Source organism: Rana temporaria, chromosome 4, assembly GCF_905171775.1.
Source record: "Rana temporaria chromosome 4, aRanTem1.1, whole genome shotgun sequence".
Lineage (NCBI taxonomy): Eukaryota > Metazoa > Chordata > Amphibia > Anura > Ranidae > Rana > Rana temporaria.
In genome coordinates, this window is record NC_053492.1 from 6254524 (window position 1) to 6273666 (window position 19143).

The window sequence follows — 19143 nt, forward strand, 5'->3', positions numbered from 1 at the left end:
CGACCGTTGGGTTTGCAAAGTAGTTTCCTCGGGGTACAAGATAGAATTCCTCTCTTGTCCACCAAACAGATTTTTTTCCTCCAACCTCCGGCTTTCTCCGGGTCGCCTGAAGGATCTGTCAGAGGCTGTCCAGGATCTTCTGGTCAGGGGAGCAATTGTGCCAGTTCCCTCACCGGAACGGTTTCAGGGGTTTTACTCCGATCTGTTTGTAGTCCCCAAGAAGGATGGGGTCCATCCAGTCCTGGACCTCAAGGCCCTTAATTGCTTTGTCAAAGTGCAAAAGTTTAGGATGGAGTCGATACGCTCAGTAATAGCAGCGCTCCATCAGGTGGATTTCCTAGCATCCTTGGATATCAAGGACGCGTACCTGCATATCCCCATATGTGCAAAACACCAGAGATTTCTGCGTTTTTGCGATCGGAGAGGACCACTATCAATTTGTGGCCCCCCCCCCCCGTTCGGCCTGGCCTCGGCACCACGGGTTTTTACCAAGGTGCTCGCCCCGATTCTGGCCCTGCTGCGGCAGCGCGGGATCGCTATAGTGGGATACCTGGACGACCTTCTTCTGAGAGCTTCCTCAAGCTCAGAGTTAGAAGAGGACGTGTCTATCACCTGTCAGACCCTCCGAGAATTTGGTTGGATGCTGAATATCCAGAAGTCAGTACTGGTACCGTCTCAGCGGCTGGAGTATCTGGTCTTGGTCCTGGATTCCTCGGAGGCTAGAGTTTTTCTCCCAGTGGAAAAACTGCAGATTCTGCAATTGGCGGTGCAGCGGTTGGCGACCCAGAAGTGGTCGTCGCTTCGCTTTTGCATGAGAGTGCTGGGTCTGATGGTGGCCTCTTTCGAGGCAGTTCCGTATGCCCAATTCCACATTTGAGTGTTACAGAAGGAGATTCTGTCACGTTGGAACAAGCTTCCTTTGTCCCTGGATTACCAGATTCGGGTGAGTCGACTGACCAAGTCCTCACTAGTGTGGTGGCTGACCTCTCCGGTACTCCGGACCAGGAAGTCGTTTCTGCCATGTCACTGGACAGTGATCACGATGGAAGCCAGCCTCTCCGGCTGGGGGGGGGGGGGGGTGTCTGGGGTGTCCAGTCAGCCCAGGGGCGCTGGACTCAGGAGGAGTCCTGCCTTCCAATCAATGTACTGGAGCTCCGAGCGATCAAGTTGTGTCTCTCCAAGTGGTCTCTGGGCCTGCAAGGCCGACCGGTCAGAATCCAGTCCGACAACGCCACAGCCGTGGCATATGTCAATCGTCAGGGGGCACGCGAAGCTCGGCTGCAGCGACGGAAGTCGCGCACATCCTCCGGTGGGCCGAAAGCTACGTTCCAGTTCTGTCGGCGGTGTACAATCCGGGGGTGCTGAATTGGCAAGCCGACTATCTCAGTCGCCAAAGGCTGGACCAAGGAGAATGGTCGCTACACTCGGAGGTGTTTCAGACTCTGTGCCAAAAATGGGGCACTCCGGACGTGGACCTTCTAGCGTCCCGTCTCAACCGGAAGGTGTCACGATTTGTGACCAGATCGAGGGACCCGTGGGCGGACGCTTCAGAAGCGCTGGTGGCGCCTTGGGGTCACGATCGCCTAATATACGCCTTCCCTCCTCTGCAGCTTCTTCCTCGCTTGCTACGCAGGGTGGAAGCCGAGGGGATACCGACAATCCTGATCGCCCCGGATTGGCCGTGCCGTCCCTGGTACGCCTGGTGGCAGACGTTCCCTGGCGTCTACCCCTGAGAGAAGACCTTCTGTCGCAAGGTCCTATCTTTCACCCTGCTTTACAGTCGCTGGCTTTGATGGCGTGGCTGTTGAGAGCCAGGTGTTGAAGGACCGAGGCCTGCCTTTCTACCATGCTACGAGCACGGAAGTCCACTTCAAGAAAGATTTACCATCGTACGTGGAAGGCCTACATCTCTATGTGTGAAGAGATGAAGTGGCACCCCCGTACATACGCGGTGTCCCGGATTCTGCTGTTTTTACAGTGTGGAGTGGATCAGGCCCTCGCCTTAAGTACGGTTAAGAGTCAGATCTCGGCTCTGTCTACTTTCAGCGACCCTTGGCGGCGCACTCCTTGGTGCGTACGTTTGTGCAGGGGGTCTGGCATGTGGCCCCTCCTGTGCGTCCTCTACAACCTCTATGGGACTTGAATTTAGTTCTTTTGGCGCTTTAAGAAGCTCCGTTTGAGGACATTCGAAAGATTCCCTTGTTGACTCTGTCTCAGAAGGTGGTCTTTCTGGTGGCAATTACTTCGGTCAGACGAGTATCTGAACTGGCGGCCTTGTCTTGCAAGGCTCCCTACTTAGTAATCTATAAGGATAAGGTGGTGCAGCCATCATTCCTTCCAAAGGTTGTTTCGGCTTTTCACATTAATGAGGACATTGTTCTTCCATCCTTATGTCCTTGGCCGAAAAACCCAAAGGAGGCCACTTTGCATTCCTTGGACGTGGTTCGGGCCCTACGGGTGTACTTGTCTGCTACGGCTCAGTTTCGGAGGTCAGACTCACTGTTCGTGTCGGTGACTGGTCCTAAAAAAGGTCTGGCAGTCTCGTCGGCCACCATTTCTAGGTGGATCAGACAGGTCGTGCTCCAGGCCTATGCCCTAAAGGGGCGGGCGCCTCCTTTTCGGGTCACGGCGCATTCGACCAGGGCGATTGGTGCCTCTTGGGCTTTCCGTCATCAAGCGTCTGTCTTATAGGTATGTAAGGCGGCGACCTGGTCGTCAATCCACACCTTTTCAAAATTTTACAAGGTGGATGTGAGTGCATCTTCGGATGCCTCCTTTGGCCGCAAGGTTTTACAGGCGGCAGTTTAAGGTTGAAGTTTCTCCGTTGAGGAACTCTGGTTTGTTTGGGGTGAAGCTTGGTTTGCTGTGTTTTCCCCACCCCTCAAAATTTTTGACACTGCTTGGGGACGTCCCTAAGGTCAATGCTGCTGTGTCCGTCCATGAACGGAAGAGAAAATCGGATTTTTGTACTCACCGTAAAATCCATTTCTCCGAGTTCATGGACGGACACAGCACCCACCCCTCCTTTGTACTGCTTGTCTACGAACTGAGGCTGGATGCTTCCAGAGAGTGGGATGTACCAGGGGGACACGCCCCCTGGGAGGTGCTGTACTGAGAGAAGTGTTTTTAACACTTAAAGTGCTGTTTTTTTCTGCCTAGTCTCTCCTAGAAGGAAAGGTATATAACCCTAAGGTCAAAGCTGCTGTGTCCGTCCATGAACTCAGAGAAATGGATTTTACGGTGAGTACAAAAATCCTATTTTTTGGTAGACATCATGACTCCAGCTCTGACATACTTTACATGAGCTAATTATCTACAGCTGATAATTGAGACATCTGACCTTTTTGGCAGTCTGCTAACTCACAATACACATTTATCAATAGACCTTCACATAATACAGGGTCAATTAGCACAACACAATGAAAGATCCTTAGAAGCCATCCTAGATTCATTTACATCACAGTAGCAGACTTAATTACCAGAGAAAGTTTATAAACTTTATAGTACACAACAGCCAACACACAATATATATACCGCATTAAATCTGACTAGCACAGACCATAGTGGGGTTCTCATTCACCCTGTGTCCCTATTAGAGACACAGGGTGATCTACACATAAGAGGCATCGGGGAGCCCGCAGGCCCTGCCGTTACAACATCCAATATTCATCGCAGCTGGGTGAATGCCGCTCACATTCATTCAACAATTTTTTTTTAATAAGACCTCTAAGTGTTTATGAAATCTTACACCACAGAATGTACTCAGCCAATGAGAGGTAATGACTCCATTTTTATTTTTATCCTGCTATCAATGGCCAACACGGTGCACCACTTCATCCATGTCTTTGGTGATCTCTGATCTCCTTATGATCTCCGGGAAGAACAATTCCTATCACCTGACACCCGGGACATACAGTTCTGAGGGCCGAACCAGTGCTGCATATTAGTGCTTCCTCATCAGTGAAAGAGAAAACTTACTTATTTACCAAATTTTATAACAGAAACAAAGAGTTTTTTTTTCAAAATGTTGTCTTTTTTTATTTGTAGCACAAAAAATAAAAACCTCAGTGGTGATCAAATACCACCAAAAAAATCTCTATTTGTGGGGAAAAAGATAAAAATGTCATTTGGGTACAGAGTTACATGACCGCACAATTCTCAAAGTGCGAGAGCGCTGAAAGATGAAAATTGGCCTGAGGGGGTGAAAGTTGTTAAACATCTGGGCAAAAAACAACAAAATCATCTCTGGCAGTGAAAGGGTTAAAGGATAAAGTCTGATTCAGGAAGATATTACATGTTCCTGTTCCTGCAGTGGCTCAGCGATCCGAGTCCTCTGTGTGACAGCAGTGCGGTGAGAAGTTCCCCGTACAGGCTGTCACTTTATGAAAAGAGCGCGGCCGTGCCATTAATTCACAGAGTTCTGTCCTTTGCCGATGTCGGCTTGTAGTTTTCAATGAACTCCCACACCGCTGCTGAGCTCTCTGGTAGATGAGGAACAAGCAGATTGTCATAAGGGACAAGGAGATTGGGACCCCGATTTATTCCCTTGGACAAGTTGTTTTTTTCAAAAAATGTCCACACTTCTGTAACTGTTTGTTACATGATGACGATCAGCCATGGAGTATATCTGAGGTGTATATCAAGGTGTGCTTCTTCCCCACATGAGAGCTGTGATGTCCAGCAACATTCAAATAGAAGACATTTCCCGCACTCAAGGCACTAATACACCTCGAGGGTTGTGTGGGATCCCTGATGTACAGGAAGACAGGAATTCAGTGAGGAACAATTCCCTCACTCAGGACACGGCTTCTCCCCCGTGTGAGATCTCTGATGTTTGTAAAGACTGGACTTGTCTGCAAAACATTTCCCGCACTCAGGACAGGAAAATGGTTTCTCCCCTGTGTGAGATCTCTGATGTCTGTAAAGTTGAGACGTCACTGCAAAACATTTCCCGCACTCAGGACAGGGAAATGGTTTTTCCCCTGTGTGAGATCTCTGATGTGTGGAAAGATGGGACTTCTCTGAAAAATATTTCCCACACTCAGGACAGGAATACGGCTTCTCCCCTGTGTGAGATCTCTGATGTGAGTAAAGATGAGACTTCACTGAAAAACATTTCCCGCACTCAGGACAGGAATACGGCTTCTCCCCCGTGTGAGATCTCTGATGTGTGTAAAGACTGGACTTCTCTGAAAAACATTTTTCACACTCAGGACAGGAATACGGCTTCTCCCTAGTGTGAGATCTCTGATGTCTGTAAAAACTGGACTTCACTGAAAAACATTTCCCACACTCAGGACAGGAATACAGCTTCTCATCTGTGTGAGATCTTTTATGATTAATAAGACTGGATTCAGAATGGAAACACTTCTCGCAATCAGTACAGGAATACGGCTTCTCCCCTGTGTGAGATCTCTGATGCGAGTCAAGATTGGACTTCTCTGAAAAACATTTCCCGCACTCAGGACAGGAAAATGGTTTCTCCCCTTTGTGCGATCTTTTATGCTTAGTAAGATTGGAATTAGAATGGAAACACTTACCGCACTCAGTACAGGAATACGGCTTCTCCCCTGTGTGAGATCTCTGATGTATGTAAAGATTGGACTTCACTGAAAAACATTTCCCGCACTCAGGACAGGAAAATGGTTTCTCCCCTGTGTGGGACCTTTTATGCTTATTAAGAGTGGCTGTACAAGGGAAACACTTATTGCACTCAGTACAGGAATACGGCTTCTCCCCTGTGTGAGTTCTCTGATGTCTGTTAAGATTGGACTTCTGTGAAAAACATTTCCCACACTCAGGACAGGAATACGGCTTCTCACCTGTGTGATATCTTTTATGACTATTAAGTTTTGATTTTGAAGGGAAACACTTCCCGCACTCAGGACAGGAAAGCCTCTTATCTGCTGGAAGGACGGCACCGTCCCTCACAGTCTGAGGTTCCTCAGGATAAGAGGAATACGATGGTCCGGCACCGTCCCGCACAGTCTGAGGTTCCTCAGGATAAGAGGAATACGATGGTCCGGCACCGTCCCGCACAGTCTGAGGTTCCTCAGGATAAGAGGAATACGATGGTCCATCTACACTGTGTGGTGCCGGATGGACATTTGATGTAGTCGGGTTTTCTCCTGGACTATACTGTGTGATGTCCTCATCTTCTACTTTACAGTCTGGAGACAAAGTGAGACAATCCTCTGAGGTTTTCCTCATCTCCCGTCCCTCTACTAAAATAGAAATACAAAGATTATTACTAGACATGAGCAGATTGGTTCCCCTAAACCAGGACTCCGCCCACATCAGGCAGCTTCGTCTCTGAGGATCTTACAATTCCTCCCTCAAGGTAACTAGTAAATGGCTCCTCTGTAGGGAGGCAACTAATGATTATTTTCAGAATTGATTAGTTGGCCGATTATTGTTTCGATTAATTGGATAAAACTCTGAAAAAAAGTTTGTTGTATAAATGAGTTAATATTCTTGTATATACATCGGTAAATATAAATCTCCAGATATAAGGTTGGATATTTAATCCACTCTGAGAATAACAGACAGATAGATGTATTATTAGAGGGTGAATCTGCTACATATCACAATCAGAGATCAACATTAATAAAATATAAAAAAGAGGTAAAACGCTGTTTTGCAGATGATCAGACAGGAGTGTAATATAATATGATGGGTGACAGACTCCCTTGTCATAGACAGGTAGGTGGGTACAAGCTCCCTGCACCTGATGTCACTTATGCTGGCCGTACACAAACTCATTTTTCTTTCACAAAAACATTCATCCAATTTTCTAACCATTAGTGGGTCAAATCGGCGTTCATTTTCCACCACAGTGACGGGAAAATTGGAAGGAGCAGAACAGAAAACTTTTCTCCATAGAACAAATTCTCACATGGTGGGTGTGGTTTTTACTCAGAAGTTACATTCATTTTATAATTGAATGGTAAAAGAAAGTGGAATTTTATATCTACACTCGTCCATTCATCGAATGTACAAATCATTTTCATACAAATATATGTGTGACTATTCTCATCCAATAATAGATCCGTGTATGACCAGCATAGAACATTTATAGCAGCAGCATGATTTTATTTCATCATCTGTTATGATGGGGAAAAAAATATTCCTTTATAGTAGAAAAACATCCGATAATCACTACTATAAGAGATTCATTTATACTGTGAAATAATGAAAGTAATATATCTTATATCATATATATAATAATAAATATACCCAGAAGTAGGATATATGGGGATTTTACCTGGGAGTCACACATGGAGATTATAATAAAGTAGTATGGAAAGCTGAGACTTTTTTCATGGATATAAGAATTTAAAATATAATGCACAAGAGGGGGCGTGTCCTAGCAATAGAGGAGTGAGGATGTGTATCTCCACAGCTCTGTACCATCGCCACACATCACCAACGTTACAAGGCAGATTTCTACCTCAGACGCCTCCTACCATGTCCCAGAGGAACCGTGCGTCCTCACAGCCACCATGGACCGACCGCACAAGACAGGGACAGCTAGATTTCTTCTTCCCCAGGACTCACAGGCAGAGCCGCGAGGCTGCCAAGACGGTGCCGGCCCTGAAGGCCCAGAATGCAGCCAAAGCCTCCCAGACCGCCACCGCTTGGCTCCAGCAGCCTGCAACTTCCCTGATTCCCTCCCCAGGGTCGGTGAGTGGATATTAGAGCTGCACAATTCTGGCCAAAATGAGAATCACAATTTTTTTGTTTAGAATGAAGATCACGATTCTCTCACGATTCTCACGGCGTAAAATCTTTTACATTTATACAAAAAAAAAAATGGGCTAACTTTTTTTTAAATTCATTAAAGTAATTTTTTCCAAAAAAATTGCATTTAAAAAGACTTCTGCTCAAATACAGTGCAACAACCGCCATTTTATTCTCTAGGGTCTCTACTAAAAAAATATATAATGTTTGGGGGTTCTAAGTAATTGTCTAGCAAAAAAAAATAATGATTTTTAACTTGAAAAGAGCTGTCAGAAAAAGGTTTAGGGCCAAATCCTCAAAAAAGCTGCCTAACTTAACTTTCAGCAGTTAAAGCGGGAGTTCACCCATTTAAAAAAAAAAAAAAAATCTCCCCTTAGCTTCCTGCTCGTTCGGTCTAGGGGAATCGGCTATTTATATTAAAATATGTGCAGTACTTACCCGTTTTCGAGCTGCATCTTCTTCCGTCGCTTCCGGGTATGGGTCTTCGGGAGCGGGCGTTCCTTCTTGATTGACATTCTTCCGAGAGGCTTCCGACGGTCGCATCCATCGCGTCACTCGTAGCCGAAAGAAGCCGAACGTCGGTGCGGCTCTATACTGCGCCTGCGCACCGACGTTCGGCTTCTTTCGGAAAATCGTGACGCGATGGATGCGACCGTCGGAAGCCTCTCGGAAACCTGTCAATCAAGAAGGAACGCCCATTCCCGAAGCCCATACCCGGAAGCGACGGAGAGGATGCGTCTCGTAAACGGGTAAGTACTGCACATATTTTAAAATAAATAGCCGATTCCCCTAGTAATAACGAGCAGGAATCTAAGGGGGAAAAGTGCCCTCTAAGGGTGAACCCCCGCTTTAAGTTACACAGGCATTAAATTTCTACCTAAGTGCCCGATCCACAAAGCACTTACCTAGAAATTACACGCCGTGTAACTTAAGTGCCTCCGTCGCAAGGCGGTCGTCTGATCGAGGGGGCGAATTCCTATTCAAATGAGGCGCGCTCCCGCGCCGGACGTTCGGCGCATGCGTGTGATGTTATTTTTCCCGACGTGCATCGCGCAAACGTACTTTACGCCGGGCTTTGTGGATCGCGACGGGACAATAAAGTTGCGTCGGGTAAAAAAAAAAATACGCGCCGGGAAAAAAAATTCGAAATTTTAAAAGAAACGCGGCGATCGAAAAAAAGGTTTGTTTTTACAAGGTCTAAACAGTTTAGGCCTTGTAAAAGCATCCCTAATTTTACGCATGCAAAACGTAACTTACGCAGAAAACACAAAGCTAAAAAGCTTTGTGGATCTGCCTAAGTACTCATTTGCATACGCAAAGCGGCATTTCGACTCGAAATGCCCCCAGCGGCGGATGCGGTACTGCATCCTAAGATCCGACAGTGTAAGTCTATTACAGATGTCGGATCTTCTGACTATCTTTGGAAAAATCCTTCTGAGGATCGTTTCCAAAGATAGCCACAGGGATACGCAGGCTGAACAGCAGTTCCGCCTGCGTATCTCCTTTGAAGATTTGGCCCAGAGTGTTTAAGTGGTTAAACGTTCCCTAATTTACATACAGAAGTTTATTCCTTTGATGTGATACAATGTTTAGACTTAACTTTCCACTGATAAAGAATGTTTTTAATACTTGGCAGGCTGCCCAGACTTGGCAGATTGCCCAGACTTTGACTTTTGGCTGAGAGCAGAGAGGAAATTCTTTGAATACCAAAGTGCAGAGAGAAAATTATTTTCATGTCAAAGATCGCAAAACCCTGTGTCAAGAATCGCAACGGGAAAAAGATCGCGATAACGATTCTTGACGATCATGCAGCTCTAGTGGATATGTCCCCCGCTACCTCCCCAACATCCCCAGACGGGGGCTCTGAAGCCCTAGACCCCTGGGAGATGAGGACATCAGACACCATTTTTGGTCACTCCTTACCAGGGAAGACCTGGAACGCTTTGCTGACAGAGTGGAGAAGGCTCTCAAAGAGGACATTGCACAGCTAAAAGCTGACACCTCACACCTGGGTGGCAGTATGGAGTCCCTAGAGCAGAGATTTGAGGAAACCCTCCCTGTCATTTCTATGCTGCAGGACAAATGTATCACACCAGACCAGCAGATTAAAACCATGCTTTGCCAGTTGGAAAACCGCAGTCAATATTAGAATTAGGGGCCTGCCAGAAGCAGGTCCAGTGTGTCAGGATCGGGATCTGAACTCACAACCTGTCAGAAGCAATCAGTTCACTCCCAGTTCAGCGGTGCAGCAGACGCACTCACCTTAGTCTGCCCACCCCAGGGCAGTGAGAGCAGGATGCTCTCAAACGAGTCGGCTCTCCCCAGGGACTAGTTTAGCCAGGCAGGGTCCTCCCAGCCTCTCTGCTGCAACACCTCCAGGACGAGTATTGTGAGTTTCCCTGCTCCCCTTGCCGCCACCTCATCCCGCAGGCCCCCCTGCTCGGCAGCCTCACAGGTAAGGCTGTTTTCGTCCCACCTCCATCCACTGCCTTTTGGGACAGTCCGCGGCCGTCCTTGTCAGGATAAGCCACGGCTGTTGCCCAACAAGGACAGAGGAACGGCCTGCTGACCGGCACTCCCCACACCCCCAGCCCGCCCGGAGCACCTCCACACCTCCCCTCGCCTCCGCTCTCACCAACCGTAAACCCCCAGCCTGGACAACTCCGGCAACCAGGTTCGCCGCGGCTAGGAAAGTCCCCGGCTTCCCCGGGGCCTAGCCGCGCATATACCATCTTAACCCCCCCTAAACACCAGTAAACCTACCAACCCCCCACAAAGACCTCCACCTTTCCCCCACTGCCCCAGGTGGATCTCCACCACCTCTTCTCGCCCCCTTAGAACCTTAGCCACCGGCTCGGGCCTAGTTCCCGGTCGGCGGCCATTTTGGTACACCCAAACATAGTGTTCACCCATTCAAATCACCCCCATCCATCCTCCTCAGTCCCATTGCTGGGTTGTTGTATACCCCAAGCCCCCCCTCGCCCATTAGCTCTCTCAGCTATTGAATCTAGGGACGCCCGCAACGTTCACTACTTGATCCAGGCTTTGCTCGACTGCCCCTGAAGGGTCAGGAAGGAATTTTTGCCCGAACCGCTGCAGATTGGTACGGCACGGCCAGGGTTATTTGCCTTCCTCTGGATCAACGGGGAGGGAAGGTTTAGCGAGTGGAGGCCCACTTGGAAATCTTCCTCCCATAAAATCATTCAAATACCCCCGATCAATATTTATTTTCCTGGCGTTCTGCGACTATGGCTAAACTGAAATATACCGCAGAAACCATCCGGGATCTAAAACCATTTGCCTCAATATTACCAGAGGTCACCATAAAAGCCCTAAGGAGTATGCAACTGTTAAGAATCGATTCACGATCGACAATCAAACATTATATCCATTTACCCCAGCCTAAGCGCATATCATGTGTTTTGGTCAACACAAGATCGGCAGTAAAACACAGACAAGAAATCCATGATTTCATCCTACAACACAACTTAGACTGCTTCTTTATCACAGAAAGCTGGCTTACAGCGGACTGTAACACCATTCTAGGAGAACTGGTGCCAGCAAATTACTGCATTCAAATGCAAAACAGAGTGGGACAAAGAGGGGGAGGCCTGGCGGTGATCCACAAGACTCACCTCTCGATCACCAAACCAGTCCTTCAAAACTTGCTTCCATTCATGGAAACCCTCACTCTGCAACTGCAAACAAATCCCCAAGACACTGTCCACATCCTACTCTGCTATAAACCACCAGGTCCAAAAACACACTTCCTCTCGTCATTAACGGAGTTCATCTCCACTTATACCATAAACATCAAACATTTATTGATGCTTGGGGACTTCAACCTGTGGGCAAACTCCTCATTGGACCCCGTCGCCTACGCCTGCATCGACCATCTGGAAGGATTAGGTCTGCAGCAACTAATACTTGGGCCCACTCATACCTCAGGTCATACGCTCGATCTCATTTTCAAACAAGATGTGGAAATAGACGTCTTGGAAAATGAGCCGCAACCATGGACAGATCACCATGCGATTAAATTCATAATTACAAAAAACGCCCCCTCAAAAAATATGATAAAACCAGTGACAACTCACTGGACCAGATCTCAGAAGAAGCTCCATTTGGAACTCTTCAAAACACTAGGGAACAAAATAAAAACAATCCAACAAAAAAAACAGCCACAGAAACGCGCTACGCCATCAACAAAGCTCTACTACAGTCAGCCGACTTAGTAGCACCAAAACGCAAAACTTGCATCCGGAAAAACAACGCCAGCTGGTTTAATGACAAGAGCGTAGAAGAGCAGAAGCTGCTTGGAAAAGAAGCTCTTCGGAGGCAAACCACTCCACTTATAAGAGAATCACCAAGAAATATCACAAAGAAATCTTTATGGCCAAAAAAAAATTATATCTCCAACATCATCACAAATGCCCAAAACCGCCCCCGCGAACTCTTCAAGCTGGTCACTCAGACCATGAACCCAGCTTGTTTAGAGGCCCCCGATTCCAACTCCCAAGAATTTTGCAATGAATTATCGGATTATTTCATTAATAAAATTGAAGGAATCTGTGTAAGCATTCAGCAAAATAGACCCCTCATCAACCCATCCCCAAAGCTCAAACACCCACTCAAAACCACCACAATCAACGAAATTCTCTCTAAAACCCATTTCCATCGAGGCCACTAAAAATATCATCGGTACTCTATGAAATAGCACAGTGCCCAATGATATCATCCCCACTAAACTGCTGAAAGAATGTGCCGATATTTTGGCACCAGCTATCTCGCAGCTCTTAAACCAATCATTCAAGGAGGGCAAGGTGCCCACCTTGCTGAAACAAGGTATAATAAAACCGATTCTAAAAAAAAACACCCTCGACCCCAAAGAACCTAACAACCGTCGACCCATAACAGGCCTAAATGTCTTCTCCAAGGTAATGGAGAAAGAAGTTGTACAACAGCTACAACATCATTTAGACACCCATAAATTACTCGACACGTTTCAATCGGGTTTTCGTCCGGGTCACGGAACAGAAACAGCGCTACTCAAAATATGGGATGACGCTCTAGAGGCCGCAGATGAAGGAGAATCTTGTCTCCTGGTACTGTTGGACCTAAGCACTGCCTTCGACACTGTAGACCATGGACTACTTCTGACTCGGCTAGCTGAAGTAGCCGGAGTCACGGAAGGTGATTTAGCTTGGTTCTCCTCCTTCTTGGAAAACCGATCACAAATAATGAAATTGGGGCCTTTCACTTCTGAAAAACGGACGGTATAATGTGGAGTCCCTCAGGGATCCCCTTTGTCGCGGGTTCTGTTCAATATTTATCTCCGCCCTCTTTTTGAAATCATTAGTAACCAGAAGTTACTTTATCACTCTTATGCAGATGATACACAATTGTATTTTCGCAGATGCAACAAAAAGGATCATTCTCTTGGGCTAGAGAAATGCCTTTCTTTAATAGAAAACTGGATGACAAAGAGTTATCTTAAACTCAACGGTTCAAAAACAGAACTTCTTCTGTTTCACGCCAACCGCAAAAATCATCCCACAACAATACTGTATGAACACCTTCGCCCATTCTGGGAAAAACTATCGCCCCTAGCACCAAAGTCAAAAGTCTTTACGTCATCTTTGACACAAACATGACAATGGATGCACAAATAGGGTCAGTAGTCAGCGGATCCCATCATCTGCTGCGCCTACTACGCAGACTCACTCCCTTTATTCCGAAAGAAGACGTTGCAGTCGTGGTGGGAACAATGATCAACTCCAGACTGGACTATGCAAATGCCCTCTATCTCGGACTCCCAAAATACCAAATCACTCGTCTGCAAGTCGTTCAAAATACGGCCGCTCGACTAGTGACTGGCAAAAAAACATGGGAATCAATCTCACCTTCACTGAGATCCCTTCATTGGTTGCCAGTAAAATATAGGATCACTTTCAAGGCACTCTGTCTAATGCATAAGTGCATTCATGGAAATGCCCCCCAATACCTATGCGAAAAAATAAAATCTCACAACCCCAATCGTATTTTACGATCCACCAATCAAAACCTTGTCCAGATACCCAAAGCCAGATACAAGTCCAAGGGAGATCGAAGGTTTGCAGTCCAGGGACCACGACTGTGGAACGCTCTGCCTACCACCACGCGAATGGAGTCGGACCACTTGGCCTTCAGAAGAAAGATTAAAACCCATCTCTTCTGAGGCCAAGGGGTTTCACTCACAGAATGGATACAGCGCCCAGAGGCGATTCAGTTCACATGTGTTGCGCTATGTCAGTTTTTCACTGAACGGCCTCTAAAGACATTATACCCACCTTAGTGGGCATATTTAAGGAAATATTGGAACTGCCACGGCCACGATAGAGATAGATTGCGCCCATAGGGCTCTCAGGCCCCCTTCTCAGGAAAATCCAAGAGATATCATATGTAAATTACATAAATACACGCTTAAAGACCGAATTAAAGGGGTTGTAAAGGTACACTTTTTTTTTCCCAATTAGCTTCATTTACCTTAGTGCAGTCCTCCTTCACTTACCTCATCCTTCCATTTCGCTTTTAAATGTCCTTATTTCTTTTGAGAAATCCTCACTTCCTGTTCTTCTGTCTGTAACTCACCACCGTAATGCAAGGCTTTCTCCCTGGTGTGGAGTGTTGTGCTCGCCCCCTGCCTTGGACTACAGGAGAGTCAGGATGCCCATTAACACACAGCTCCTTTCTCTATCTGCAGCGTAAAGAGCATCCTGACTCTCCTGTAGTGCAAGGGAGGAGGCGAGCATGACACTCCACGCCGGGGAGAAAGCCTCACATTACTGTGTGGAGTTACAGACAGAAGAACAGGAAGTGAGGATTTCTCAGAAGAAATAAGGACATTTAAAAGCAAAATGGAAGGATGAGGTAAGTGAAGGAGGACTGCAGGTAAAGGAAGCTATTTAGGAAAAAAAAAATTACCTTTACAACCCCTTTAAGAAAAAAATGCGTGGTAAGCCCTACTTTGATTTTGATAGCGCACATTTATTCTTCTATCAAGATATCTCCAGGTGCACTCTCATGCAGCGCAGGGCACTTCGCCCCCTCCCTCATCCAAGATGCAGGCCTGCCATAACAATGGGGCTTCCCCTTTTTTCTCCAAGTGACCAAAGAAGGCAAACCTGTGGCCCTATGCACTAAACTCCAACTGTGGGTATGGAGTTGGATGTATGGGATTGTATTGTGTTTTTTATTTTGTTTGTTTATTTTTATTTTTTTTTGTGGTTGAACTGGATGGACTTGTGTCTTTTTTCAACCTGACTAACTATGTAAGATGACCTGCCAAAATGTCCTATCCTCTCTTGGACTGGACCCTGAGGACTTTCCGGATTGGAGGGGGATCAACAGATTTTCCACCCACCCGACCACCTCAATCATGGCTATCTGCCAAACGCAAAAGTCGCAGAAGGGACCGAAAACGCCACCCTTCTGACTCCTCACCAGGCCCAGCTACTTCTAGAGACCGATAGAGAAAGCCTTCCTATTCTCTGTGTTGAAACAAAAAACAAAAAATTCCGCGCTGTCTACATATGGTGAGCAGCTACAAAACCAATAGACAAATGGAAAAAGTATACAAAATATATAAATGTAGCGCTGAAGTGCAATCAGTAAAGAGTACACCAAACTAAATTAAATGTACATATATAGGTGAATATACTGTATATAACCAAAAGTATATATAAATACAGTCTCTGTGAGAAAGTGATAGTCCAAATAATAAGTGAGAATGTTCCCTTGATCCAATCGTAAAAAAACAAGATAAAGAAGAAGCCGTCACCAACTGAAGAGAGGCTTACCGAACAGATTGAACCCTGAGTAACATACGTTCGTAAGGGTCAATCTGGCATATGCAAATCTGATGGAACCAATCAAATGCTGCAACTCTCAAACGACCTCCAAGGACTCCAAATGGTGGTAACCAAAAGTAGATGGAAAATGGGTATGTAGAATGACTCAGCAAAGGTCAAAAAACAAGGCCAATCGGAAAATAACCAGAAGAGAAAAAAAAACAAAAAACACACATAGCGTAAAACTGTATTACGAATGTATTTAATGCAGGTTGGAATATGTAGTGTAATAGTAAGAGTCCCTGTCACTATAAAAAGGGAGCAGAAATGGACACAGAGGGCTAGATTCAGAAAGCCCTCCGTAAGTTTGTGCGGGCGTAGCGTATCTGAGATACGCTACGCCGCCGTAACTTAGTGAGGCTGGGGCTGGATTCACAAAGAACCAGCGCCCTAAGTTACGGCGGCGTAGCGTAAATGTGTCGGCGTAAGCGCGCCAAATTCAAATTGAGAAGAGGTGGGCGTGTTTTATGTAAATAAAACATGACCCCACGTAAATGACGTCTCTAACAAATGGCGCATGCGCCGTCCGTGAACGTATCCCAGTGCGCATGCTCCTAATCACGTCGCAAATAGTCTTCGGCCGTTTTGTGGTTGGAGCTCCAGGGGCGCTCCCTAGAGGGGGGGGCTATGTAAAGCGGTTCTCCACCCTAAAGTGGAGTCCCGCTGATCAGAACCCTCCCCCCCTCTGGTGTCACATTTGACACCTTTCAGGGGGGAGCGGGGTGCAGATACCTGTCTAAAGACAGGTATTTGCACCCACTTCCGGCCCGGCATTCACGGGCAAAAGATGGGCATTTCGTCACATTCCGGTCGCCCCCCCGTTGTGTGCTGGGAACACTCGGCTCCCAGCACACAGCGGGAGCCAATCGGCGGGCGCGGCGCGACTTACGCATGCGCCATAGGGAACCTGGCAGTGAAGCCGCAGCGCTTCACTTCCTGGTTCCCTCAGCGTGGATGGCGGGGGGAGCAGCAGAGAGACGAGCGATCGCTCGTCCTCTGCTGCGATCGGTGCTGGACTCCAGGACAGGTAAGTGTCCTTATATTAAAAGTCAGCAGCTGCAGTATTTGTAGCTGCTGGCTTTTAATATTTTTTTCCCATGGCACATCCGCTTAACATCTCACGAACAATTTTGCACTAAATACAATTGTACTTCTTTCTCAGTTAACTCTCATCCGTTACTTCCTTCCCAAACCTTCTTCCTGAAAAGTCTCTCACTCAAAGTTCAACTATAGTTACTTCCTTCTTTCTAATTAGCCTGTGACTTCTTGTTAAGCTGCCGGGCGGCCTATTTAAGCTCCTAGCACTAACCAGGAAGTGTTCCTTTATTTTGGCTGACACAACGCCTCTGTCGGTTGGGTATCCAGACACACCTGCTCTGAACTTCAGCTTCCTGACCTGGACCAGGAGTCTCCACTGCCTGCTTCACCAGCCTTACCCGTCTGGACCCTTGGAGCCTGACCTTATGCCTGCATCATTCACTTCAGTATCGCAAGTACCCTGATGTTGTTATGTATTACTATCCTGTGAACTGCCCTGCCTGCTAATTATGTATGCTAACTATACCAGGAATTGCTGCAGCCATAGTCTCTCTATGTTTGGTACTTCTAATAAGGATCCTGCCATGATTTCTACATTCTAAGTCACCAAGTATAAACGGAAGTCTTTCATGCCTAAGTACCTCCTTCTCAAATGTTATTGTGTGCACATATACTACCTATTACTTGAGGACTTTGCCGTTAAGGTTATTTACATGCCACGCATGCTCGGCTACTTCTGCATTTAACTAGTATCAGTTCTACCTGGACTTTATACTTATTTGTTTGAGTTTTCACTGGCGCCTATGAAGGAATATGCGCCGAAACTGAGTAGTCTCCGCAGTTGAGATCCTAACTCTCAAATAATATCCGGCGTAACGTTACACTCGCTGATTTACGCTTTCTAGGCGTAAATCAGCTTATACGCCCCTAGCGGCCGGCCTAAATAGACAGCTAAGATACGACGGCGCCGGCGGTCGTATCTTAGCTAGATGTAAGGGTATCTCAATTTGAGAATACACTTAAATTTACGACGGCGCAGATTCAGAGTTACGACGGCGTATCTACTGATACGCCGGCGTAACACTCTCTGAATTCGGCTATTGGACACAATTTATATACCTATATTCCTAAGTAAGCATAAACAGGGGACCAAAGTCAGCTGGAGTCTCAAGAAAATCAAATAAACACCTCCCCGGCATATTTATTTTTTGGGAGGGGGGAAGTCGCTTATACAGTGGTCCGCACTGATGGATTGGTCAGATAATAATAGTATTACGAGACCAGCCCCAACCGCTATAGAAGTCTATTACCGTTCATGCAAAAGAGGGGGAAGAGTGGGGTAAGTGGGTTTGGCTCAGGTGATCAGTCCACACCAACGCCTACCCTACCCGCTATATGTCAGAGAGACAGGGCATCCAACAGGACCCACGTCAGGAGGTGAGGAGAAGCACGGGAGGTGACAGGGGGTCCTTGATACGGGAGATACTGCCTGAAGTATCAGCATTGGCGCAGGCGATTTCTCTCCCGCAGCAGCAGCAATTATGGTGTGGAGTAGTAAGGGCAGCAAGAGAAGTGCGAGATACCATGGATGAAGATCAGGTACGGCAAAACCTCCCAAAGACCCAAAAGACTGTGGATCATGATTTACAGCTACGCCAGATAAATGAGTCAGATGACCAGCAAACCGTGCAAAATGAACAAGACGGAGAATTAGATATCAGAAAACTGTTTCAGCTCATTCAGGCATTACCTACCAGGAATGATATACAAGAGATTATGGTCAATTTAACAAGCTCATTACGGGGGGGAATTGAGGAGGTCCAAACTCAGGTAGGACGGGTGGAGGAAAGGTTGAGCAAAGTGGAAAGTGAGCAAAGTACAACAGAGATGCGTCTTAGGATGCTGGAGGACAAGGTTTATACACAAACACAGCAGTTAACAATGCTACAGCTCCAAGCTGAAGAAAGCGAAAATAGGAGTAGGAGAAACAATATCCTCCTTAAAGGGGTCCCGGAGAATTTAGATGGTCCAGAATTGAGAACAGCGGTGATAGATATTCTGTACCAATTATTAGAAAAAAAAACAGAGACTCATATTGAAATAGATCGAGTACATAAAGTGCCCACAACAGTGAACCGGACTCCGAGTAACCCTTGAGATGTTCTATGTGGGAAACACTTTTTTTGGGTAAAAGGAGACATTCTAAGAGCAGCGTGGCAGGTGGGAACATTGGTATATGGGGGGGGGGGGCGGATACAGATATTCCCAGATCTGTGCAGACAAACAAAATTGAGGAGACTCATGTTGAAACCGATTCTGGACTACACATTAGGGAATGGCGGTACATACAGATGGGGCCATCCATTGGCGGTGCTTGTAAAAAAGGAATGGTGGAGCTTTAATCTACGGGAACCAGAGCAGCTTCCTGATCTCTTTAAATTTCTGGAGGGGGGAGCCCCTCAAAGTACCTAACTGG

The 19143-nt window shown here is 46.7% G+C and overlaps 1 protein-coding gene across 1 annotated transcript in view; it reads right to left on the reverse strand.

Moving 5' to 3' along the window:
- Window positions 1-6801, reverse strand: part of LOC120935240 (zinc finger protein OZF-like) — a 29802-nt gene extending 23001 nt beyond the window's left edge. The window contains exons 1-2 of the mRNA XM_040347406.1: window positions 6728-6801; window positions 4810-5938 (exon numbers count right to left, since the gene is read on the reverse strand). Of these exons, the coding sequence (XP_040203340.1) occupies window positions 4810-5938; window positions 6728-6801 (1203 nt within the window). The remainder of the gene's footprint in view (window positions 1-4809; window positions 5939-6727) is intronic.
- Window positions 6802-19143: the final 12342 nt, after the last annotated feature.